This window comes from Moschus berezovskii, chromosome 17, assembly GCF_049115385.1.
Source record: "Moschus berezovskii isolate FMDL1 chromosome 17, NW_MosBer_1.0, whole genome shotgun sequence".
NCBI lineage: Eukaryota > Metazoa > Chordata > Mammalia > Artiodactyla > Moschidae > Moschus > Moschus berezovskii.
Window position 1 is genome coordinate 56,352,460 of NC_142476.1, and position 25,674 is coordinate 56,378,133.

The 25,674-nt window shown below is 37.5% G+C and overlaps 1 protein-coding gene across 1 annotated transcript in view; it reads right to left on the reverse strand.

Annotated features, from left to right (window-relative positions):
- Positions 1 to 25,674, reverse strand: part of RGS7 (regulator of G protein signaling 7) — a 475,042-nt gene that overhangs the window by 13,952 nt on the left and 435,416 nt on the right. The window contains exons 10-15 of the mRNA XM_088845061.1: positions 22,851 to 22,925; positions 12,813 to 12,911; positions 11,565 to 11,626; positions 10,310 to 10,420; positions 8,934 to 9,059; positions 2,767 to 2,953 (exon numbers count right to left, since the gene is read on the reverse strand). Coding sequence (XP_088701187.1) covers positions 2,767 to 2,953; positions 8,934 to 9,059; positions 10,310 to 10,420; positions 11,565 to 11,626; positions 12,813 to 12,911; positions 22,851 to 22,925 — 660 coding nt within the window. The remainder of the gene's footprint in view (positions 1 to 2,766; positions 2,954 to 8,933; positions 9,060 to 10,309; positions 10,421 to 11,564; positions 11,627 to 12,812; positions 12,912 to 22,850; positions 22,926 to 25,674) is intronic.

A 25,674-nucleotide genomic window follows, 5' to 3' on the forward strand; every position in this document is an offset into this window, starting at 1 on the left:
CTCTGAAGCCAAAAGAGAATGATGCAAAGTCAGGATTCAGTAATCATTCTAGATACCTTGGCATTTATATGTACTTGGAGGGTTCAGACTTTCTTAATGAATCATCTCATTGGTGAAAATTGTCATGCAAATCTACTTTAGGCCAGAGCATAAGTCCAGAAATAAATTTTGTGATATTTAATTGCTTAACATCCTAATTTGTATGCATGTTTTGACTTATTCTGAAATATATTAGGTAAATATTTGATAATTTAATCCTAATCAGTTTGCAATGTTTTGTTTCAATGATGAATATTGGTAGACAAAGGAAAAAAATATATTCATCTAATTCAATGTTGGCCCAATCCAAGGAGATTCTGCTTTGGTTTACTGCAGCCTAAGGGAGCATAAATGCTCCTTGCTCATTCTAGTCTGTTAGAGGCAGAGTTCTGAAATATTTGAGAGTATCCTGAATGTCCCAGTGTCTACTTGTTTGGAGAAAACATATATTTTAAGAGATGACTTAGTTTCCTGGTCTTAAATACACCAGTAATAATTTGTAGTTACTGTGAATCCCTTAATGACATTCAGGATTAATCCTCAGTAATCCTGACATTCAGGCTCTAGCCCAGGGTTCATCTCCAAAAGTACGGTACATTTGGAACTGTATCAGAATTTGTTGTTGGAAAAGTGGGACGATGTTTTATTTTGCACTCAAGTATTTCGGGATTCAGATCCTATCTTGCTCAAGATTTACCACTTACAAACATGCTAATTTTGACAATTTTATTCACTTCTCTGAGCCTCGATCATCTAGTCTATAAACCAGAGTTATTGTCAGGATTTGTGGAATGATCAACGTTCAGCAAAGGATGGAGGTATGCATAGTAAGTGCCCAAATATGTTTGCGTATGTTCCAGGTACACTTTAAAGTGCTTGCCTATATTAGTTAATTAAATTCTCACAATACCTCGACAAGGTTGGCAACCATTTTCATATATGTTTTAAATATGAAGTAACTAAAGCACAAAGAAGTACTTGCAATAGGTCACAGAGCAGAGCTCAGAATAGAACCCAGGCAATTTGCCTTCAGAATCTGCTTTCAGTTATTACGTTTATCTCTTCTTAAACAGCAGCAAGAATTTCTATTATTATCTTTTTAAATATAGCATTTATAAACCCACAAAAAAACTGGGATTAAATAGCTGAGATTGACTGAAAAAAGTCTATGGTCAGGTGGTAAAATTTTCTATAGGAAATTATGCCTTTTCCTTTTATTGAAGACACATTAAGCAAAAATATTTTTCAATGACACAGATAACAAAGAAATTTTCTTTTTAAGACTTTTGGGAAGGTCATTCCAAATATTTTACACATTGTCGACTCTACAAAAATGCTTGAAAGTTTATCTTGAATTGAAAGAAAGATAAAACAGCAGAGAAATAAGCAACAGAATTTTCCTCCTGCTTTCACTCATGTGTCTCCATAAAATGTAATTATTTCAACACAGAAGACCATGGCAGAGCCAGGGTGAATGAATGGGTTTCTGGTTGGCTATTTCAGCCTGTGTTAGTTTCCTGCACAGTGGCTCATTTCTTTTTAAACCAAAGCCAGTGATAAATATATTTTATACCAAGAGTAAAAATAAGAAAGGAAGTTTCTGTACCTCACGCTTCATCTTCTATATTTTCTCTTAGTAACACAGCTATTTAAAAAACAAGACACTTTTTGAGCTAACCTTCTTCTCTAAAAGAGGTTTTAAGAAATTATGAAACATGTTTGTTCAGGTTTAAAAGCCAATTTCAACACATCATTAGGAAATGATATCCTCTCATTACACATTTATTTTTCCTCTTGAGCACAATATACTTTTTTTAGAGAAAGTAGAAATTAAAATTACTTTAAGGAGACAACTACATCCAGTTTGAGGGAAAAAAAAACACTTAAATAAAAGTATGTCTTAGGAAGTTAATATCATAATATCAATTTCATTTTTTCTTCTTTTTGTAGACTAAAAAAGTAACTTGGAAAATTTTAAAATGCCTAAAGTTACTGTTACAGTTTGTCATCAGAGACAAAACTGGTTTTTACTGTTTCATTGTGTCATCAGAGGCAAAACTGGTTTGAGTTTTACATAACTTTAAGCTAATTTAATCTAGTTCTGACTATTCATAACAATATATTATTTAGGAAGGTCAGAATCTCAGGCTCTCCATATTAGAAGATAAGTTAAAGAGTTCAAGTATGTGTTACTGAGGTATTGGAGTTGAAACTAAAGTAAAAAGATTTAAAAGATTTAAAATATTTCCTTTCAAGAAATTTTCATGTAAAAACATTCACATTTACAAAAATCCCCAGGCTTTAAAAATTCTTCTTTTTAAAGTATCTCCATTATCTTCTAGATCATTTAGTTGTTTTACATACAGCTTCCTCTGTGGCTCAGATGGTAAAGAATCCACCTACAATGTAGGAGATCTGGGTTTGATCCCGGGTTTGGGAAGATCCCCTGGAATAGGGCCTGGCAACCCACTTCAGTATTCTTGCCTGGAGAATCCCCATGGATAGAGGAGCCTGGTGGCTACAGTCTATGAGGTCGTAGAGTTGGACATGACAGAGCAGATTAGCGCGTGCACACACACACACACACACACACACACAGACACACCCCTAAATTGAAAATATTAGACATAGCCACAGATTATAATGAAAATAAAACAAAAGCATCTCAACTTTCAACTTCTCAGGAGCACATTTGTGATGCAATGTGAGTTCCATCCATGTACCAACCTGAGCATCTTCGAAAGTGTATCGTCCGGGCTCCTTCACATTCTGTGTGGTTTTGTCATAACTCTTAGAATCCAAGTTAATAGCACTGGGGGCTCCTGGAGCCAGAAATTCTTGCCATATTTCCTGAACTCGAGAGGGAACTTCTCTAATAGGCCTTTTCTTCAGGTCCTCCACTGCTAGCCAGAATCTACACAAAATGAGACATAATCTGATGTCTGATATCTGCTGTCTCATAATCTGAAAATTCTTAAAATATTGACTTATATAGTTCACAATGAGGCATAACAATAAGCTAATTTTCTCTGAGGACTTCCAGAAACAGGCTTCTAGTGACTTTTTTATTAGTTGTATTCAAAGATATAACATTTTGGGAAAGAAAATATTGAAAACAATCTCTTTTAGGTGTTCTCTGGAAATCAGGGGCTTCCCAGGTGGCTCAGACGAGAAGCCTAGCAGACTACATTTGATGAGGTCAAAAGGAGTCGGACACGACTGAGCCGCGGGTCAAAAGGAGTCGGACACGGCTGAGCTGCTAAGCACACACACAATGAAAAACAGACCTGCCAGGGCCCTGATTCCATACAACCTCACATTTTTACTGAAACAATGTAGCAGTACTGAAGAACCTTTTGTTAGACAGGAAGAGGAGTCTGAAGGGAATTAGGGGGAGTGACATGGATCATCTGACTGGGGGCATAAAGTAAACCACATACTCTATTTTTCGGATCTTTTGTCCATTTGAGCAATGGGGGGTTAGAATGGAGAGGATTTTCTGCTTTACCTGGTTAGGGAATTACCATGAAGCTTTACTGGAATGAAAAGAGGCCTGGACACAGATTAGAAAATGCCCTAGCTGGAGAAATCAGGGCAAGTAACTAATTTTAGGCTATTTAATTCCGAGACTTATGAAATGGCAGAAGCAGCAAGCTTTCACATGTAATTGTTCAAAAGGCTTACATCTGCAGAGGCATCATAGCAATTCAGAAGCTCTAGAAAAAATAATATTGACCTACTTCTAAATATAAAATATATATTTTATGTCCTTCTGTATAAAATATAGTCTAGCCTGAAAGGAAAGAACACCAGGACATATTCTGGTTGATAAAAGCAAATAGCAAAGTCTAATAAAAAGCCACATCATATTAATGGGTTTCATTTTTTAAAATTTTGCCCTATATCTTTTTGTTTAGACCTAGAAATAATGATGAAACATGAATATGTATGTCATAATAGTGTCTTTAAACAAACAAAAAGGACACTTGAAAAAGGAAGTACTAGATCTGTTATCCCCAACAGGGGCCAGATGTTATCTTGATATGGAGAAGATGACCACAGAGATGAATCACTACAAGCTACAGGGGATTCTCTGGTGGCTCAGATTGTAAGGAGTCTGCCTGCAAAGCAGCAGACCTGGGTTTGATGTGATTAAGCAACTAACATACAATACAGGCTATAGAGTTTTAACAGAGGTAGAAGGGGATAAGCAGTACCTTCATAACTATTTCGTTTTAAACTAAGGGATTAAAGAAAGTTCAAAAAATAAGTAATAAAGCAGTTGAGCTAGAATATAAAATATTACTCAATCTAATAATTTTCCAGTTTCTAGATACCATTTTCCTATAGACAGGTATCAGTAGATAATCCAATATGGACTATACCTTAAATGTGAACCCACTGTTTTTGCTTTCAGAAGGCAAGGGTCAAGACCATTTCCTTTTTAAATACAGGTTCTGACAATGTGCAATACAATAGGAGTGCTATGTGCAATCTGAGGGAGCCTAAGTATTATAATTGATGCATATTAAAAAGCAGAGACATCACTTTGCTGACAAAGGTCCGAATAGGCAAAGCTATAGTTTTTCCAGTAGTCACGTATGGATGTGAGAGTTAGACCATAAAGAAGGCTGAGAGCTGAAGAATTGATGCTTCTGAACTGTGGTGCTGGAGAAGACTCTTCAGAGTCCTTCCTTTGGACTGCAAGGAGGTCAAACCAGTCAATCCTAAAGGTAATCAACCCTGAATGTTCATTGGAAGGACTGATGCTGAAGCTGAGACTCCAGTACTTTGGCCACCTGATGCGAAAAGCCAACTCATTGGAAAAGACCCTGAGGCTGGGAAAGTCTGAGGGCAAGAGGAGAAGCGGGCAACAGAGAATGAGATGTTGAATGGTATCACCAAATCTACAAACATCAGCTTGAGTGGACTCTGGGAGATAATAAGGACAGGGAAGGCTATGGTGTCTCAAAGAGTCGGATATGACTTAAGAGACTGAACGACAACAACAAGTTCATTTCAGCACTCTTTGAACATACAGATAAAAAGAATGTCTTTGTTTTTGAACTAGCAAAGATATACCATTCAAATGGCCATAACACAAGGAAGCACAGGAGAGATTCTCAAGGAATAGGCACAAACCAGACAGTCTGGGAATGCTGAGCAGGAAGGAGCCCCTCTGCTGGGGCTACTACTGCGTTGGAAAAGGGAGTTCTAGGAAGGCTACTCAGATGCAGTGACATCTTAAATAGACTTGAAATTATAGATGAGATATCAAAGGGCTGAGGAGGTAATAATAACAGCACCTACACTGTAAGTACAGGCACTATTCTAGGTGATTTAGCTATATTAAATCATGCAATCCCTAACAACTTTATAGAGTATGTGCTAATATTTCCCCCGCTTCAGAGAATACTGAAAATATGTGAAGACCAAGTCACTTATTTAAGTTGCCCACTGTGAGTTCCATATATAGGGTTTGCTCCCAGATCTGCAGCAGATGACATTCTCAAAAGCACTCTCTTGAATGCCTTACTAAATACAACACTGCTTTTCTTATCCTCAGGATAGTCATCATTGCAATAATTTTGTAGAATGTAAAGGGAACTCACTAAAACTCCACTCCCTCCTTAATATATGAAAGCTGGAATATAAGGAATTATCTTAATGTCATTGAGACTTGATTTTTTTCATCAGTAAAATGGGATAATAATGCCTATCTCACTGGGTTTCCATTAGGTAAAATGAGATAAGTTATGTAAAGGGCACTTTTGAGGTGCTTGAGATATTTTTAGGCACTCATATTATATAACTCTTGTATTACTGCATTTGCTTGGTACTTACTCTGTTTACCTGAAAGAGGAACGAGCAAAAGCACACCAAGTGAGAATAGAAGTTCTATTTGAGAAATAAGTACTTATCAATGAGCAGTATTTCTTGACTAATTTTTGTCTCAATACCTGAAGAAAATGCTCACATGAGTGCCATACTTCCATAAATAGCAGATGCTAAATAAGATGCACTGAGATGTATTTAGGTGTAATTAGCCCTGCTGGTTAAATGGACTGTTTTGTCTCTCTTGATCTGTGACACCAGATACCTAGGCAGAAACAGGAAGAGCAGTGGACAGAAGCTTAGTACTGGTTTACAGAAAGCCTAGGATGGCAATTATTAGCAATCTGACTTGTAAAGATGCTTAACTTCTTCTATTCATATTTTGCTTGCCTGTCAAATGGGGCAAGGATCTAATATCTAAATTTTATGTTTGAAGCGATGATTAGTTGAATGGTAATCAGAAACAATAAATACAAAATATGGCATGGCATACTTATAAAAGTAGTGAATATAAAGCATACTATGGTATGGCACACACTGGACTTCCCAGGTGACTCTGTGGGTAACAAATCTGCCTGCAATGCAGGAGACACGGGAGATGCAGGTTTAATCCCTGGGTTGGGAAGATGCCCTGGAGGAGGGCATGGCGACCCACTCTAGTATTCTTGCCTGGAGAATCCCATGGACAGAGTGGTGAGCTAGAGTCCCTAGGGCTGCAAAGAGTGGACACAACTGAGCAACTAAGCACACACGCACACAGGGCATATACTAGGTGTTCAAGACTAGATATCTTTATCTATCTATCTGTTCTTAGTAGGGAAACATATAACAGACTTACAGTATATACTCAAGAAATATATATGTGACTACATAAGAAATATGTAATGTTTCTTTTTTATATAACTGTTTTTATTTCAACATAACATACAATAAAAACAGATTATAATGCTTAAACAGAAAAAAAGGACTCTAAAAGCAATTTAGTTCAGATTTAATAAATCATTCTAATTAAACACAATAAATCTATTTCCAAATGATCAGTTTAGACCAAAATCAAAAATAGCATTTGGTAGATACCTATGTTTGCTGTCTATTTGCAACATTTTTTTATAACCTCTGATTCTTGGTATATCCAGCCCTTATTTTCCTAACACAGCAGGGAAGGACATATACACGGGCCATTTAAATTAAAGGAAGAAATGGAAAAGGGAGATTCCAGGCTGCAAAAATATATACAAGCATTTACCTTTCCAGAACTAAACATTTCTTCCATAAAAATACGAAATATCCAAGCTCTATAGAACTAGGGCTGGGACTACTTCAAATGCAATTATTCTGTATTTTTTAAATGTACGGCAGAAAGCCTTTTGGATGATATTTATACACTTTCATACAATGAAATGTGTGATATTTCTTATATGCAATTACTTATCAGGCAATTTAGTGTGTCATAGGATTATTGAGATAAAAATGGTTAAGGCATGGAAAAAATCAGCAGTGATCAATTTCATTCATGAAAGAGTTTGCACATGCTAATCTTTTCGTCCCAAAGCCTCTTTCCTCTTCCTTTTTTTCCTGGTTATCTCCTTATCATCCAGGTCTCAGCTGGAAACTATTTCCCTGAGGAGGCTTTGAGTGATCTCTCCCTCTGAGTTTGCCATTCTCCTGTATTTCTCAGATCTAACACTCATCCTTTTGTGTTGTGATCTGTTTTCATTTTGTATCCATGAGTAAGCCATACTTCTAATAAAGTCAGGAAGATTTTTATTTGATTAGGTAATAATGGTGAGGTACTGCTTATTTATTTCTTTATCATGAAACCCATGATAGCATTTTTTTAAAAAAAACCATTGAGAATTAGAGGAAACTCCATAAAAGACTAAAACTAGATTTAGCTCTGCTTTATTTTCTAAAGCATTCTTGTACTCAATAACCGATGATGTGATCTTATGACAGAAAATATTATTTAGGTCCAAAAAAATCCTTAGCACCTGCAGACCTCTTGAATGGCTCGTCAACAGGCTTTCAAGTTTCAACAAACTTGAAAAAGAATAGGAAGCTGTGTCCCTGAAACCTATGACAGGCATAATTAAATTTCTCCAAATTCTGCCTGTGGTCAACTTGCTTAATCCATGGGACATCAGTCAAAATTCTATGTTCTTCTAAATGGTTTGGTTTGGGTATCTATTAAATCTCCTGCAAAGAATGTGAAGATTCTGGAACTGCTAAGCTGCAGTGAAAATAAAGGAATGCTGGCAACTTTCTCTAAATGGATTTCACAGAACTGAATAAGTCATGGGAAAGTAAATTAGAGAGTTCCATTTCAAAAGAATACTGAATGAAAGAGCTTGTGGAAAAACCATTTTATGTAGTGGAAAGTTATCGCTCACTTCAGTGATCTCAGAGCTGTTAAAATCTATTCCAGTGTCTCACATTTAAAAATTCAATTTCCAGGTGCCTCTTAAGTCAGAAAAATTTCAAAAATATGTAAGGATGATGTTTGCAACAGATAAGCAGGATACACACCTCTCCAGCAGACACTAACAGCTCAATCTGGTACTGCTCTCAACTGCCCTGAGGCTGTGTTTAAGTGTACAAAGTAAATGCACTGCCTCCATCATTTTGTTTCAAGTTATTTTGTACAGGCACACAATTTCTTTTTCTAGATCTTACTTGAGATGCAATACACAAAGAAGACAATATGATAAATAGGTGATATTTTAATTAAACTACATATGTATTATTGATGATTCTTTGTTTTGCCAAATACCAATCTGATACTTCTTTATGCAGTCCATTTCAAATGCATCAGATTTACATAGTTAAAAGATCAGGAGACAGTGTAAAATAAACCATTATGAAGAAGTGATAATGTTGGACAAAGTGCTTTGCCTTCATTACCTTTTCTTCCTCTATCAAGAGGCAGAAATTCAATAGGTCCATAGCTTCATCATGATATTGGTGGGATAGTAACTGGTCTGTCGAGTGCAAAATCACCAGACTCATCATAAGAAGGTCATGTTTTGCTTAGAATATAAGATTCAAACAACATGTCTTACCTTAAGTTTTCTGAGCTGAATTCTGACTCTAGAAATTTAAGGAATTGTTCTCTCCCGACTGGGTCTTTCAATGCTTCATCCATGCCAAAACCCCATCGTTTTACCCTCTGCTGACTTGGTTCTTTGCTATAGAAAATAAAACAAAGCCAAATATATTCCTTTCATTACAAATTCTATATTCTGCTATTACATTTCCCCTCAAAATCATATATTCTTTGAAGCTCCCATCTTTAACATATTTTTCAGGAAAAAAAATCTCTGATTGATGACTCTGCATGAAATTATAGTGAGATGAAAGTTAGGCATTAATAATAAAGTCTAACATTTATTAAGCATTAAATGCCAAGAGATGGATTTTCTTTTAGTATTTCTTCAGCAAGTTTGACATAGGTACTATTATAATTCTTATTTCATAAATGAGGAAGTCAAGGATAGAGGGCTATAACTTTAACTTTCCAATGTCAAATAGGTAATATTCCAGACATTCTGACCCCAGGGCTCAATTTCTTAATCACTACATTATGAAGTCTCATGGTGGCACATTGTACTGGAAGAAAATGCATTGAGAATCAAAAGGCTTACATCCTGGTTTATGACTCTGTTGTTGATTAAATGTGTGACACAGTCCTGGCTGAGTAACAATATTTTGGGATTCCAACTTTCACATCTATAAAACTGAGAACTTATGGATGAAGAGATATATACTTGTCAAGCATTTGAGAACCACTGAACGGACATAAAAGCAAGAGAAGGTCCATAAATGCAATCTAGCTAAGTGCTACAGAATACTAAATCCTCACTGTGTGAAGGGGTATGCAGTGATCTTTTTATGACTCTATCAAAATTGGTGATATAATTCTTCTCTTATATAGCCGATGAAAGAAACCAGGGAGTCTTAAATTGTGTTCTGGTTTTCTTAAGAAGTTAGACACTTGTTAGTTTCTCTTAGAGTGTTTATGGTACATTCATTTTGTTCCAAAACAGAATTTATAAAGGCAACATACTTGTATTGGGCTTAAGTAAGTATGGATTTAGCATTCATTTTACTTGAATAGATGGACCTTTGTGGCTATGTGGATTTTCAAGGAAGCTAAAAACAATGAGATAAATTTTAAGAACTAAAGATCCTAACTAGTCGACCTCGAAACCCTTGCACATATGCTTTTTTTGTGCCAGTCTTTCCGGAAATGCAAATCTAATATAATGCAAATATCTAAGTTTCAAAAACCATTGCCTTGAACAAGAGCTTTGTATCATGGTTAATGTAGACACAGAGTAAAATTACTTTTACAATTAGTCAGCTATAGGATTCTTTTTAAATCACTCAAATCCTGAAATAAGTGAAATATTTGGAAGGAAGAGAAAATGTCACTAACCTTGCTTCAAGTTCCCAGAAAGTAGTATCATCAGACAACCATGGGTTAGATGGGTCAGGTGGCACAAGAAACGGGTCATATTCTACATACTGTTCTGTGTAACTTAGCAAACTTGAGAAAAAGAAACATTTTCATTTTCTTTAGTTTTCTGGTTGATGTAAAACTGATCTTTGTAAGAGACACACTATAAAAACATCTCGCCAAGGAATCCTTGCTTGCTTATAGAATAAAATCCGATTGCAGTTTTCATGTTTCAAAAATTTTCATGTAACAGCTTGTGCTTCTTTGAAGATAAATATAGTTAAGGATTCCATCTTTCCCAATGCCTTAGCAATATGAATTAATATTCCGTCATTAAAATGAGACAAAATGGAAAAGGTCAGTGTATAGAAGGAAGTGCCAAGGAGCAATTCCAACCCTTGGTCAACTAGCCTACCCACGGCAGAACAGATATTAGCTCAACTTGGAAAAGGGGTTAAAAGGCAATTTTTATCAAAAGTATTTACAGGAATTAGGTAACGGGAGAATCACTTACAACATGCTTTTTGGGGAAAAAATCTGTTTTTAAAACAAAATAAAGGTAGAAAGGAGAGGAAAAACATTGGAGAGGTAAAATTTGGCAGTGCCTCAAAGTACGGAATGTGACTGTCTTAACAGATTTAAGTGAAGAAAATACATAAAAATCTAAGCTTAATTCAAATTCTGAAGTCACAAAATAACTGAGTAGTGTAAATGTTAAGAAGAATTAACAGAAAGTTTCTAAGTTGCCAACAAGTAACTAAATGAATTCAGTTTTATTTTTCCTGCTGCTGCTGCTGCTGCTAAGTCGCTTCAGTCGTGTCCGACTCTGTGCGACCCCACAGATGGCAGCCAACCAGGCTCCGCCGTCCCTGGGATTCTCCAGGCAAGAACACTGGAGTGGGTTGCCATTTCCTTATCCAATGTGTGATTTATTTCTCCTAGCAGGAGTGAAAAGATTCAATTCCTTGGAATTATCTTCTGTATTTGATTGTGGTTGCACAAAGATTGGGCCTCTAGAGACCTAAGATAATAATGATCATTCTGTCATTTGAAGTGCAACAAAAGAGCTCTTTGAAAGTTTCCTATGTTCAAAAGGGAAAAGAAAATAATATTTCTTACAGGGTTCCAATTATATCAATACTCCTCCCACCAGTTCTCTCACCATATTGAACACATTTAATTGTCATCTGAACACTTTATTTTTTTATTTATATGGGCATCTTGCAATACTTACCTATCAGCAACTTTTGACATTTTTAACCGATGTCTATCTAACTGTATTTGCCAATACTTTATCTGGAAAAAAGAGATAAGTAGTTACATAAGTAATGACATTCTCCAGTTTTCAACTCTAACTCTAATAGATTGAGTAATTCTAAACAAGAATATGTTCTCAGACAGTAAAATTTCAATCTATAGAAAAAATCAAACGAGGGCTCTGAAAGAGTTAATAAAAATTAAACTCTGTTTGACTGTAGCTTTAGAACAGCAGTGAAGTTGCACATTCTGCCCACATCAGCAAAATAACTTTATTTTAAAAGTATTATAGAAATTTTAAGCATTTATTCATGGTGATTATCCAAATTAGAATCACATTTCTCCGTCAAACAGTGAATTCAGAAAATAAATGTATTTGGTATTTGTTACTATGATTTCAAGATAAACCCTACTTCCTAATACTAGCCCAACAAAAGCAACAATGATATTTGTTTTAAGAATAATTTTGTCAACATTTCAGAGCAAATTCTCACATGGACATAACAACATGTGGAAATTTAAAACTCTCTGAGTTACTCTTCCTTCTAGGTGATTACAAATATACTAGAAAAAGTATGTACTACATAGTTGGTAGGAAGAAATTAGCAAAAGGAGAAAAAGTCTCATGACAACTAACCAAGAGATTTGATGATGATTTTATATAAGAGACACTTGGTATTCACTTTGAAATATTGCAGCCAAAGCTATTTATTGATCAACAGATGTAACAAGAAGCAATATATACCATTGCTATACCAAGAAGCAATATATCTGCTCATCAGTGCTAATGAGGAAAAACTTCAAGAGGCTTCTAGAGATCAGTACTGCAGAAACAAGGTTGAGCATTCTTTTGTGAAGATCACATTACATGATTGGAGGTGGAAAACACATGACCTAAATGTCACCAACCTATTGTCCTCTCATTTTTCAAAACAGAATTATGGAATATAAACTAACTCAATAATGGAGTCATCTATGAGTCAGTGTGTGTGATTTTTAAAAATTAGAGGAAAAAGGATTTGGAGAAATAACAAGGGAAGTGTTTTGAAAACTATCTCCTTATATTAATAAATCTTCAAGAGACTACATATCTTAAAATTACATTTTAAATACAATCCTACGAATCAGTTTTTAAAATATCTCCTATTAACATCAACATCTGGTCTTCATACTGGCTACTCTGTAAACCATCTGCTCTGTAATCCATTATTATAGGCTGACCCACCTGTTGTTGTAACTCATCTTCTGTTGGAGGTTTAGTTTCTGGTGTGGGTGTGTGGGTAGGACTGTGACTTCTAATATCATTTTGTAGACCATAGACAGACTATATTAAAATAAAAAAGAAATACGTTAAGACAAAGTTACATTTATATTCACAGACTTTCTAAAAGGTAATTTTGTGTTATAGATTCATTAAGGTAACTCAAAACTTTGCTGCATGTTGGATTAAGCTTATCAAAATTCAAAAGGCACTGCTATCATAAATGTCATATGAATCTAAAATGAAAGCACAGGGTTTTTGGATAAAATATGTGGTTGTATTATTAACTGACAGAATAATTGACTATATGAATAAAACTAGGTAACCATGATAAAATATGGGGTGAGCTGAGAATACTAATTTGGGAAATGACAGCACAACATAGCATCTAATAAGTATTAATTTCAGAATAAAATAGAGGTGGATATATAACAGAATAAAAATGTAATAAGGTAAAAAGGGTAAAAATAATCTAGTTGTTTTACACAGGAAAGGAATGGAGTTCTAAGAAGAGAAACCAGGTAAAGAATTCCATTGTTGATTTTGTTTCTGATGGTATCATCAAAGACACACCAGAATGTTCCTACTTTCCCAGCTCAACATTGGGTTATTTACCTCACAATACTGACACTATCATTTGGTTTCAGTAGGTGCCATTTGCAAACGTCAGTGACCCCTAAGGTTTTGTACATCTTTGAAATTCTTAATTTGAAATTCCCAGTGCTTCTTTACTATTTTGTCAAAAGGTGAACCCTACTATTTAGGAATGCTCTTTTTTGAGAAAGACCCATTGCTTAGTAAATATAAACAAAAATCTGGGGACTTCAAGAACAAAAATTCATCCCTAAATGAAGGTGGAGAAGACTCTTGAGAGTCCCTTGGACTGCAAGGAGATCCAACCAGTCCATTCTAAAGGCGATCCATCCTGGGTGTTCATTGGAAGGACTGATGCTAAAGCTGAAACTCCAATACTTTGGCCACCTCATGCGACGAGTTGACTCACTGGAAAAGAGTCTGATGCTGGGAGAGATTGGGGGTGGGAGGAGACGGGGACGACAGAGAATGAGATGGCTGGATGGCATCACCGACTCGATGGACATGAGTTTGAGTGAACTCTGGGAGTTGGTGATGGACAGGGAGGCCTGGCGTGCTGTGATTCATGGGGTCACGGAGAGTCAGACATGACTGAGCGACTGAACTGAACTGAACTGAAGGTGAGACATCTTACATGTCAACTCAAGGAAGAGGCCAAATTACTTTTTCTTTATTTTTTAAATTTTTATTTAATAAATGGTACAAAACACAATGCCAAAAACATTAACAGTTAAAATTTCACCAAATGAAAATATACTATAGATACACAGTTGTAAAAAGCTACATTAAGTTATTTTACAACTGCCTCAAGCTGCAAAAAAAAAAAAAACCCAATACCATCCCTAAGTTATCCCTCTCTCAAAATAATGCCATTTATGTTATAAACCATGAGCATCCCATCAAAAGACAGGAAATGCTTTTGTTAATTAATGCTTTTGTTATATATATATATATATATATGACTGTATCACTTTGCTATACACCTGAAACAAACACAACACTGTAAATAAAATATAGTACAATATAAAATAAAAATAAGTAACAGACCTTTGGGGCTTTACACCGAGTTAGAGTTCCTATCAGAGCGATAACAGCACCACAGCCATACTGAATCCACATGAAGGAGGCACACGAAAGACTGGATTACAAGAGTTATAGGAATGAGAGCTGCTCACTTCCCAGAAACTACAGTTCACAGAAAACCAACAAAGGCACGAGATACAGACCATTTACTTATGAATGTGTAAAACTCAACAAAGTCCACATTATTCCCACAACACGTTGAAAGTGCTTCAGAATTCACACAATACTAATTTTCTTATGGTTCTGGTTAAATTATATACTTTTTCTTTAATGTTAAAGCACTGTTGCTTTAAAATAAAGAATTTAATGTTAGCTACTAAGCACTTTTTCTTTGGACATGAGGATGGAGGTGGACATGATAAAGTTTCACGAGCCCTACAAAATTAAAGTTGCCAAATAGTGGAAAGAAGCTATTGAAATCAGAAGAGGGTAGATGCTTAACCAAACCAATTTTCAGGCCCATCACCAACCTTACCAGTAACTCTAAATTTAAATTCATCCTGTTAACTGACCTGTTTTCACATGTATTCTACCTCTTCTTAATGTTAACCTTTTGGCTCTGTACCTGGGCCCTTTTCCCTTGTGAGTTCCCACTATTTTGCTCTTAGCCCATCTTTAACATATCTGACTTGATTTTCTGACTATCTTTGGTAGGTACTTCAATTTTCCCTCTTTTAACATAGCTCCAACCTCCTTGAAACTCAATTCTTTTTACTGGGCATACATTTCAACCCAAGGAGTAGCACACATGATGTCAGTTAATTAATAACTGGACTGAACTAAATGGCTTGGACTGTCTTTTTCTTTCCTTCCATCATTCATTCAACATTTATCAAACACCTATTATTTGCTGTATATAATTGTTAAGCATTAGGGATATACACGGAGAAGGCAATGGCAAGCCACTCCAGTACTCTTGCCTAGAAAATCCCATGGATGGAGGAGCCTGGTAGGCTGCAGTCCGTGGGGTCGCTAAGGGTCGGACACGACTGAGCAACTTCACTTTCACTTTTCACTTTCACACATTGGAGAAGGAAATGGCAACCCACTCCAGTGTTCTTGCCTGGAGAATCCCAGGGATCGGGTAGCCTGGTGGGCTGCTGTCTATGGGGTCACACAGAGTCGGACATGACTGAAGTGACTTAGCAGCAGCAGCAGCAGGGATATACATGTCAACAAAAATAGATATGCTTCCTCCTTCCTTGGAACTTACGACCTAATGGTTACACAAAGAATCACATAAACAAAAATATGATTAAAACTGTGGTATTATGAAAGAAAAGGATGACAAGAGTATAGTATCTGGAATACAAGGAGACTTAATTTTCACTGAAGAAACAAAAGGTCTGCATGAACTACTACTAGTTGTGTTTGAGGGTGATTAAATAACATCACCCTCTGAACTCTGAAGTAACAGTTGAGGTGGGTATTTTAAAATTAGTGAAGTGAAAGACCACCAATTATGAAAACATTATACTTTCCAATGTCTACTTTTTTAGTTGGATCATACTAATTTTTGATAAAGAAAATAAAAAAGACATCTAAGGTTTCAACTTTCCATTCTCACTTAACCTTAGTTTAATTACTTAAAGTTCTTTAATAAGAATCTCTAGTTCATGTAAAAAATGTTTTAAAGACAAGACAGCTGACGGTTCTAACAGTGAGTTTGTTGGTTAAGATTTAAAATAAAAGAGCGCTAGAAAAATACCACAATTTATGGTGCCAAAGAAGTAAAATAATTAATAAATTACCTTCTAGCTCTACATTTCTATGATTACTTCAATATACATGCATTTCACATGATCATCATAAAGTTCCATAAAACACCCAAACCATCGGGCGGTGCTGTTTCAAATAGTCTTCCAGCAGCCTGGGCACTGGTTCTGGGGTTACTGGGACGTTTCCTTTTTTGTCTTACATGTAAGTAACCATCATGAATTCTCTCTTTCCTCATTCAGGATGCCTTTCATTTTCTGGGGATCAGTAATAGCTTTTAACTTTGATTCTTGGCTAGAGTAAAAATAGCCACAAATAATGCAATTTTATGTTCAGGGCTTACTTTGCATAAAGGAGGTAAGAAAATTGATCCTATTTTGGCCGATAAGTTATAAGGATCATTTGCAATGTAAAAGGATTTGTACCCTTTAGAAAACTGAAATGTATTAGAAATCTTGGCACAGAGCAGATAGGGCTAGAAAGAAAGAGAAATGAAATTGTCTCAATGTCTTAATATTTGCAGATGGGGAAAATTAAATTAACTAAATTGGATCCAGTTTGAGTTTTAATAGCAAAGATAATTACTAAACCAAGATGCTTCGACTTATAACACCTTTTTTTTTTGTTCCTCAGGGTGCCTGGATTAACACTTTACATATGCAGTACCATCCTAATGAATACTGAATAGGTTACTCATTAAATGAAACAGATTTGACTTTCTACATAAATCTGTTCGTATGTGATCTCCTTTTACATCTCAGAAGAGATAAGAAAATTCTTTCCTTTATTTTCGGTCAAGGGGAAGGGACTTTAAGAACTAAAGAGTGAAGGAAGTTTCTATGCTTTTTTGTGTGGAGTGCAATATCTGGGGTTTTTCTAACTGGTGATGGGTGGAGGAGGGGGAGAATGATTAGGACCATGTCCGATGCCCTGTGGAAGAGGCCAGTGCAGAGACAGAGCAGTGAAAGAAGACTAGAGAAGCTTGAGAGAGAAAGTTTGCCAGCGTTCAAGTCTCTGCATCCAGACTAACTCCCTGCCTATTCCTAAGGTTTTAGAATATTCCCCTCTTTCATCTATTTCGAGCAGTTTCGCTCGCCAGAAAATGTATTGTAGTTCTTACTTAAAACACTTTTGTGCTGCACTAAGATATGAATAGTTTATTCTGTTATGTAACACATTAAAATTTAAATTTCCACATTTGGCATATGGAAGTAAAGAAATACCAATCTTTTAAAGTATAAACAGCTATAACCACTGCATTAATAGCAGGAAAACTAGGCATTAATCATGAATTTGCTAACTGTTCTTCCAGGATGTGCACTTTAGCTGTTAACTAAAACATTACATGCCATTATGTCCAAATGCAAGTAACATAGGAAAGAAAGATAATGAGACAGTAAACAATGTACTGCTGTTTTGAAATGTGGGTTCTTAGAGTTACAGGAAAAGATCTGAAGCATGGTTGCAGTCATGTAAGCACAAATGCTTTTGTCATTTTTCTTTGTTTTGTGTTGTTCTAGGACCTCTCCTAGCAATTGTCATATAGAAGGGTGATCTTATGTGTCAACTTGACTGGACCATGGTGCTCAGATATTGGATCAGACATTATTTTGGGTGTTTCTATAAGCATGATTTTTGGGTGAGATTAAAACTTAAATAAGTGGATCTTGAGTAAAGCAGAATATCTTCAATAATGCAGTTGCATCCAATCAGTTGAAGACCTAAATAGAACAAAAAGAACTCCACCAACCAAGCAAGAGGAAATGCTGCCAACAGATGGATTCCTAGCTTGTTGGCCTACCTCATCAGATTTTGGACTTGCCAAGCCTTTTACAATCATGTGAGTTGGTGCCTTAAATCTCTCTCTCTCTTTCTCTCTGCGTTCAGATATCTATATACCTCCTTATTTTTGGTTCTGTTTCTCTGGAGAAATTCGGCTATAATACAAACACAGCCTGACTTAATAGAGTGAAAATTTTAGAATCAGATGAAGAAAATCAGGTACATAGTGCCCCTTAAAATTTGCCTAGATTAGGCTGATTTATTTCCACTTGTGCTCAGTTGTTAAGTCGTGTCTGACTCTTTGCGACCCCACAGACCAGCCTGCCATGCTCCTCTGTCCATGGGATTTTCCAGGTAAGAATACTGGAATGGATTGCCATTTCTTTCTCTAGGTATTTTTGCTTATGCTACATTATCATTCCTTCACAGAAAATTGAGGATATACACTTTACTTATTTCTTTGTATTTTAGTAAAGTATATTCAAATAAAAAGATTTAAACACTGGTTAGCCTTTCAGTTCAGTTCAGTTCAGTCGCTCAGTCGTGTGAGACCCCATGAATCACAGCACGCCAGGCCTCCCTGTCCATCACCAACTCCCAGAGTTCACTCAAACTCATGTCCATCGAGTCGGTGATGCCATCCAGCCATCTCATTCTCTGTCGTCCCCTTCTCCTCCCGTCCCCAACCTTTCCCAGCATCAGAGTCTTTTCCAGTGAGTCAACTCGTTGCATGAGGTGGCCAAAGTATTGGAGTTTCAGCTTTAGCATCAGTCCCTCCAATGAACACCCTTACCTATTCAAAAATATCTCAAATCAGATATACGTCTCAGACTTCTTTTCACATATTTGACAAATATATTTGAAATTAAACAATTAAATATAATGTCCAAAACCCTGATGTTCTTCAGGTACATATGCTAAATGGATACTTAAGGAACTCACTTGGTCTTTTATTCTTAACATATATGTCCTTTGTTCTATGACACATAATCACAAGCAATGTCATCACAGCTGAATCCCAAAGAATGGAACAGCAGCTCTCTCCACTAAGGGCAGTATCTGCTTTCAAAGATGAAGTACAGTCCAGGGGTTCCACTTCCTTACCAGCTTCAGTATAGCACAGAGGGTGACCACATGGCTAAGAGAAGGAACAAAGGACACCTGCCAGTTGACAGCAGAAGGCAAAGGCAGTTTCCACAGGTGGTAGGCTGGCCTCTGCCATTTCTGTCTAGACTCTCACAGAACTGCTTGCTCCTGAAGGACAGAACTGTGAAGCCTTCAGAGTATGTTGAAACGGTTTGTTCCTGTTGTCAAGCTATTCATTAATAAAATGGTGTGACAGTTTAGAATCACAAACCATTTAAATGCCCTTGATAACATGACTGAGTTGTGTTCCTCCCAAACTCCTGTGCTGCAGCCCACTCTGATTGCATTTGGAGATGGGGTCTGAAAGGAGGTATAAAGGTTAAGTGGGATCATACAGTGGGATCCTAATCCTACGGAGCTGGTGCCCTTAAAGAGAAGAGAAGGAACACCGAGTTCTCTCTCTCTGCCATGTGAGAACACAACAAGCTGGCCATCTGCTAGCCAGGGAGACAGTTCTCATCAGGAAACAAATTTACCAGCACCTTGGTCTCGGATTTCCAGTCTCCAGAACTGAAAGAAAATAAATTCCTATTGTTTAAGCTCCCCAGGGTGTAGTATTTTGTTAGAATAGCCAGAGCATACTAGCATATATACATCACACACAGTTTTGTCAATGGTTATACACTAGTATATATATCACATACACACATACATTTCTTTTGTTTGCTAGCTCAATATGTGTACTCTCATTGAGACAGTAAGTTATCAGAGCAAGGCCATGCCTGTCTCATTTATTTTTGAATAACAAAAGACCAGTACATACCTGGCATAAAGTAGAGATTTGCTAAATCTGCTGACTGAATGGATCATTCCAGTTCCTAGCCAAATATGAGCTAAAGCACAAGTGGTAATAATTCTAAAGACAAATCAGTATGCGACTTGGAGTCCTATGACCTTTTATATAAAGTAACATTATTGGTGAAAATTAAAGAAAATCCAGTACTTCTCAGTATGAAAAGCTGTATTTATCAGAAGGTGAGCAAATCAGTATTCTCCAATTGTTAAGAATGAGGGTATGTACGCTATCTGCATCCTGTAGGACTTGTGTTTTTCTCTAGTGGTTTTAGTGCTATACAGCTCTGCTATTAGCTCTCTAGTTCTACTGATTCATGGGAAATTAGGCTACAAACTAGACCAATAGAGCTGAGCTCCATGGTTCCATCTCTTTACAACATTTCACTTTGCTATGACAATGTTTTTCTACCATTCAGTGAGGGCTGATGGTATCTGAAGAGAAACACTGAAAACTAATGATTTCCAAATTTTCAGAAACAATGATGCTTAGTGAAGCACTGGTAAGACATCATTACTGGGGACAGAGCTACAGGGGCAGTGCTGACAATTCATTAATCTAAGTTCTATCTCATCAAGCCATATACCTTCTCTTCCGATTCAGAGCACATCTCAGCTGGTGTCTATAGGGGAAACCAGACACAAAGTAATATATTTTGAACTCTTCAAAATTCAGGAAGTAGTGAGAAGTGACTGAATGCACTCGGGGATAGCTGATTGCATGTTTGAATTTGGTACCACAAAGCTAGTCCCGGTACACTAGGCCATGCTGTGAGCAGAGAGTGAGAGGAAATGCCTAGGGCTGATCATAAGAGAGAGGGGCCAAGAGGCTTGCTGTGGTCTGGCTTTGCCTCTTTTTCTCAGAGATATGCTAGGACCAAAAGCTTTTGAGCACCTCACCTGAATGGATTTTATGGCACTTTTCCTGTGGCTTCTTTATTCTAACATCAAGGTAAACAGTTTTAAAAGAACAACAACAAAAAAAAGGTACGTGGATCATAGTGGGGCCTTTGACTATAATGCTTATTTCTAGGGATGGAAGAAAAAGACATTAAGAAATTAGACTACAGAAAAGCTTAGTACCTGCTGCCTGGACACATATCCCAGAAAATGCTGCATAAGTAAAAAACTACGGAAGAGAGGGTCTTGAACTCTGTGGAATGGTTTGATCTAGTGGCACTGACTTTTGGCTGTGTCCTCAGAATGACTACTATAGGCCAGATTTCCTTATTGCATCAACCATTTTTTATGGAATAAATATAAATGTCTTCTATATTTACCATCTGAGCCACCAGGGAAGTTCAAAATGAATCTGTGTGTGTGTGCTAAGTGGCTTCAGTCATTTCCGACTCTTTGAGACCTTATGGACTGTAGCCACCAGACTCCTCTGTCCATGGGATTCTCTGGGCAAGAATACTGGAGTGGGTTACCATGCCTTCCTCTGGGGAAACTTCCCAACCAAAGGATCAAAGCCTCATCTCCTGAGGCTCCTGCATTGCAGGCGGATTCTTTACCATTGAAAAATATCTTCTATAATAACTGTCTGAGCCACGGGGAAGCCCAATGAAAAAATGCCTTCTATATGTACGTGTTACTTTAAAAAGCGAAGGTACTTCAGTTATGTGTTTTCAAAAGATTGTATTAAACGTCAAAGAATTCAGGATAGCATTTCGGTTTTGTTACATACTTCTTCATGTAAGGATCCTAAACCTACTGCCACGATCCTATAGTTATGCCACAAAATTTTGATATTAAAATGTGGTCTTCATACAGTACCTATAATTAAACATCTTTATGATGACGTCTTTTTCTTCAAATTTTTCTCTAACAATGCCTGTCTCTCATGAGTATCACTTGGTCTCAGATAATCTCTATTTATTTTTCCTCATTTCCTGGGCTCTGAGAGAGATACCTTTTCTGCTAATGGCTCTCCTCTCAGCATCCTGTTCCTGTCATAGCCACCTCCACACTTTGAGACCTTGACATGTTTGAGAATCAGGACGGGGTCTATTTCCTGGTGAGAGAGGAACTGACAGAAATCCAGGGCTTGACCCTCCAGATTTTCTTCTAGCCAAGCAACAAGGAAGAGCAGGGAATATGCTGTAAAGTACTCATGAAATGGAAGGGGAGGATTTTTTTGTTTGTTTGTTTTTTGTTTTTGTGGTTGACGTCCTCTAAACGAGGCAGGAGGTAGATGCTCCCCCAGCTCCCTACAGGGTAAAGTGGCTGGAGATTCTTCCCTGTGGACTGAAAATCCAAGACGAGAGTAGCAGGACAATTAAGTGGGGAGGCTGGGCCCTGCCCAGACCACATATTTCTCATTCTTGAAGTCAGGAGACTTCCCTGACCACACATGCGCAGAAAGGCACCTTGGAGGCTAAAGGGGAGCGACGCCAAGGGATGTTCTATCCAGACACCTTTTCTGTGGAATCCATCTTGGCTAAGAGATGTGTGCACACACATGGGAGGGTCCTGAGATACACCAAATATGGACTGTGAACCAGGTGAATTAAAATGATTGGCCAAAAGAAACCAGGAAGGAATTCCCCGTAAAAGTAATTCAAACTGCCAAGAGGGCGTGACTCAGAGACTCTCCTGAGTCTGCCCATGTGTCTAGTCACACGTAATGTACTCATTTTTTCTCTTAATAAATACTTTTTTCACTACTTTCCATCTCAGGAAATTCATTTCTGCAAAGTTAAGGGGCAGGGCCCTTGTCACTGACCACTGGTTTAGTGGCTAGGATGCCGTGCTCTTACTGTTGCAACTTGGCCTCAATCTCTGGCAGGGGAACTGAAGCCCCACTTTAAGCCACTGCAGGCCGAGGCCACCTGAGATCATAAACAGTACAACACATTGCAAGATCAGCACAACAAATGTTGATTTTACCTTTCGTGTTTTGTGTGGATTTCTCATTCTGGATGACTTCTTAATGTCCACTTCAGTGGTATTTACACATCCAGGCTAGAAATGGAAAACAGAGAGACAAAGAAAGCTTTGGGTGTAAAGTTTCTGATGCGCACATTCACTCTCCAGGACCCGAGTAAACGCTGTGATGACACAAGCCCCCAGCAGCCCTGTCCAAATGGCCCAGCCACTTCCCTGGGCAGTTATCCGGTGAGAAAATGCACTGCCTTCTTTTACACCTTAAGTTTAAAAGTCTTCAGATACCATACTAGAATAACTACCAGAGAAACAGGAAAAAGAAATACAAGAGATCTACATGTGAAAGTGAGTGTTAGCTGCTAACCCAACAGATGTACAGCAAGGGTATCCAGAGACCAAATAAGGTGATGCCCCCAGCTGATATCTGCATTCAGCTTCCCTCAGAGTCTACCCTCTCTGGATGAGATGACACTTACTAGACGGTTGTGTGCATCTCCTAAGTTAAAAAATCAATGGCATTCAGTTGAACCAGCTCAAATCCCAGAGCAATTTTTTTACAGGGATCTATGACACCCAGTGACTTGGAATATTTGTTGTCGATAGAATATGCAGTGGAGTTAACGGTCAAAATGTGGAAGATGAAGAAAGCAACTGGTAATCAACAGACCACACTTCTTCTCAGAATTCCTAACTTTTCTTTCCCCTTTTCCATAGACAGGTGAGCCCCTTTCAAACAGGGTGGATTGGAGGAAAAGTTTGGACAGTTTGCTCCTTGTTTTTTGACAACCACAGGAATATCATTTTGCCACATTTATTTTTCTGTTGCAAAGAAACAAAGAGTTCTAAAGCTTCTTTCTTATTTGGAGAAGAGAAAAGGAGGGAGGGAGAAAGAAAAAGGAAGAGGGAGGAGGAGAAGAAAGAAGAATAGGAAAGACAGAGAGAGGGTGGGAGAGAGAAAACACGAATCAGGAAACAGAAGAAAGGAGATTAAAAACTACTTGAGCTCTTAAATGGAGAAAGGTCCTTAGACATCACTTATCCTTTAGAAGTGGCTGGAAGTTAACACTTACATGGTTGTATTTCCTTTACTTGCAACTTTTGATACAGGATGCAGGGATCTCTGGTACTAGTTAAAATTATTACATTGTGTATCTCTGCTCAATTTCTCTATTTTCTCTCCACAGACTGCAAGATCATCAGTTACCCTTGAAAGTGACTCCAGAGAAAATATGAAAGTGGAAAAAATGAGTTTGAGGAGCTGGGAGGACATGGAGGCAAGGGCAAAAGGCAGCACTGATGTGACTAGAGAAAGAAGTTGTTCTCCACAAGCACTGGTAAGCAATAGGGATTAGCTCTTTGTGTAATGGGAACCTAGGACATTTTTCTTCAAGAACCTTCTCCTGACAGTACAACCTTTGTGACAATACTCCACTACAATGTTTAAAGGGATAAAAAAGTAAATGAAGAAAGCATTTTTCTCTTGAATAGTTTTCTTTGTAGGTTGTATGTGAAATATACATACTATAATACACTGCCCTGTAAACATTAAATATAAATTTGGTTTGCATATCTATTTAAGGATAGAAATAGCACAGCCAAAAATAGGTAAATAAATAAATAAATAATTTCTTTAAAAAAAACAAGCAAACAAATAAATACTTTAAAAAAAAAAAAAGAACTTCCCTGGTGGTCCAGTGGTTAACAATTCACTTGCCAACACAGGGGCCACAAGTAAAGATCCCATATGCCATGGAGCACCTAAGCCCGTGCGTCACAACTTCTGAGCCTGCAGCCTGGGCCTGTGAGCGACAACTACTGAGCCCAAACTATGGAAGCCCATGTGCCTAGAACCCATGCTCCGCAACAAGAATAGCCACTGTAATAAGAAGCCTGCAAACCACAAGTAGACAGCAGCCCCCACCTGATGCAGCTAGAGAAAGCCCACACAGCAACAAAAGGCAAACTCGGCCAAAAATAAATAGTAAATAAATAATTTTTTCATAAACAACAGAAGTAGCTGGTTTAGCACCATGATCTGCTTAGAAGTGGTGGAGAAAGGAAGAGCACCCTCCTGGGTGAGACTTATTTACTAACTGACACTGAGCAATTCACTTAAACTTTATCGACATCAGACTGATCAATATTTGATATTCTGATTTAATTTTCTGTTGCTGGTTCTAAGCATGCTGCTGCTGCTGCTAAGTCACTTCAGTTGTGTCTGACTCTGTGCGATCCCATAGACGGCAGCCCACCAGGCTCCGCCGTCCCTAGGATTCTCCAGGCAAGAACACTGGAGTGGGTTGCCATTTCCTTCTCCAGTGTGTGAAAGTGAAAAGTGAAAGTGAAGTTGCTCAGTCCTGTCCGACTCTTCGCGACCCCATGGACTACAGCCTACCAGGCTCCTCCATCCATGGGATTTTCCAGACAAGAGTACTGGAGTGGGGTGCCATTGCCTTCTCCAGTTCTAAGAATAAGTGTACGTTAACAAGTCCCCTCTCCCCCACTGCCAGCCATTCCATATCCTCTCTCACTGGTGATTTTAATATACAGCCAGGGTTCATAGACCCTTGCTCCCTGAAAGAAAATCTATGACAAACCTAGGCAGCATATTACACAGCAGAGACATCACTTTGCCTACAAAAGACCATCTCGTCAAAGCTATGGTTTTTCCAGTAGTCATGTATGAATGTGAGAGTTGGACCATAAAGAAGGCTGAGTGCCGAACAATTGATGCTTTCAAACTGTGGTGCTGGAGAAGACTCTTTTGAGAATCCCCTGGACAGCAAGGAGTTCAAACCAGTCAATCTTAAAAAAAATCAATCCTGAA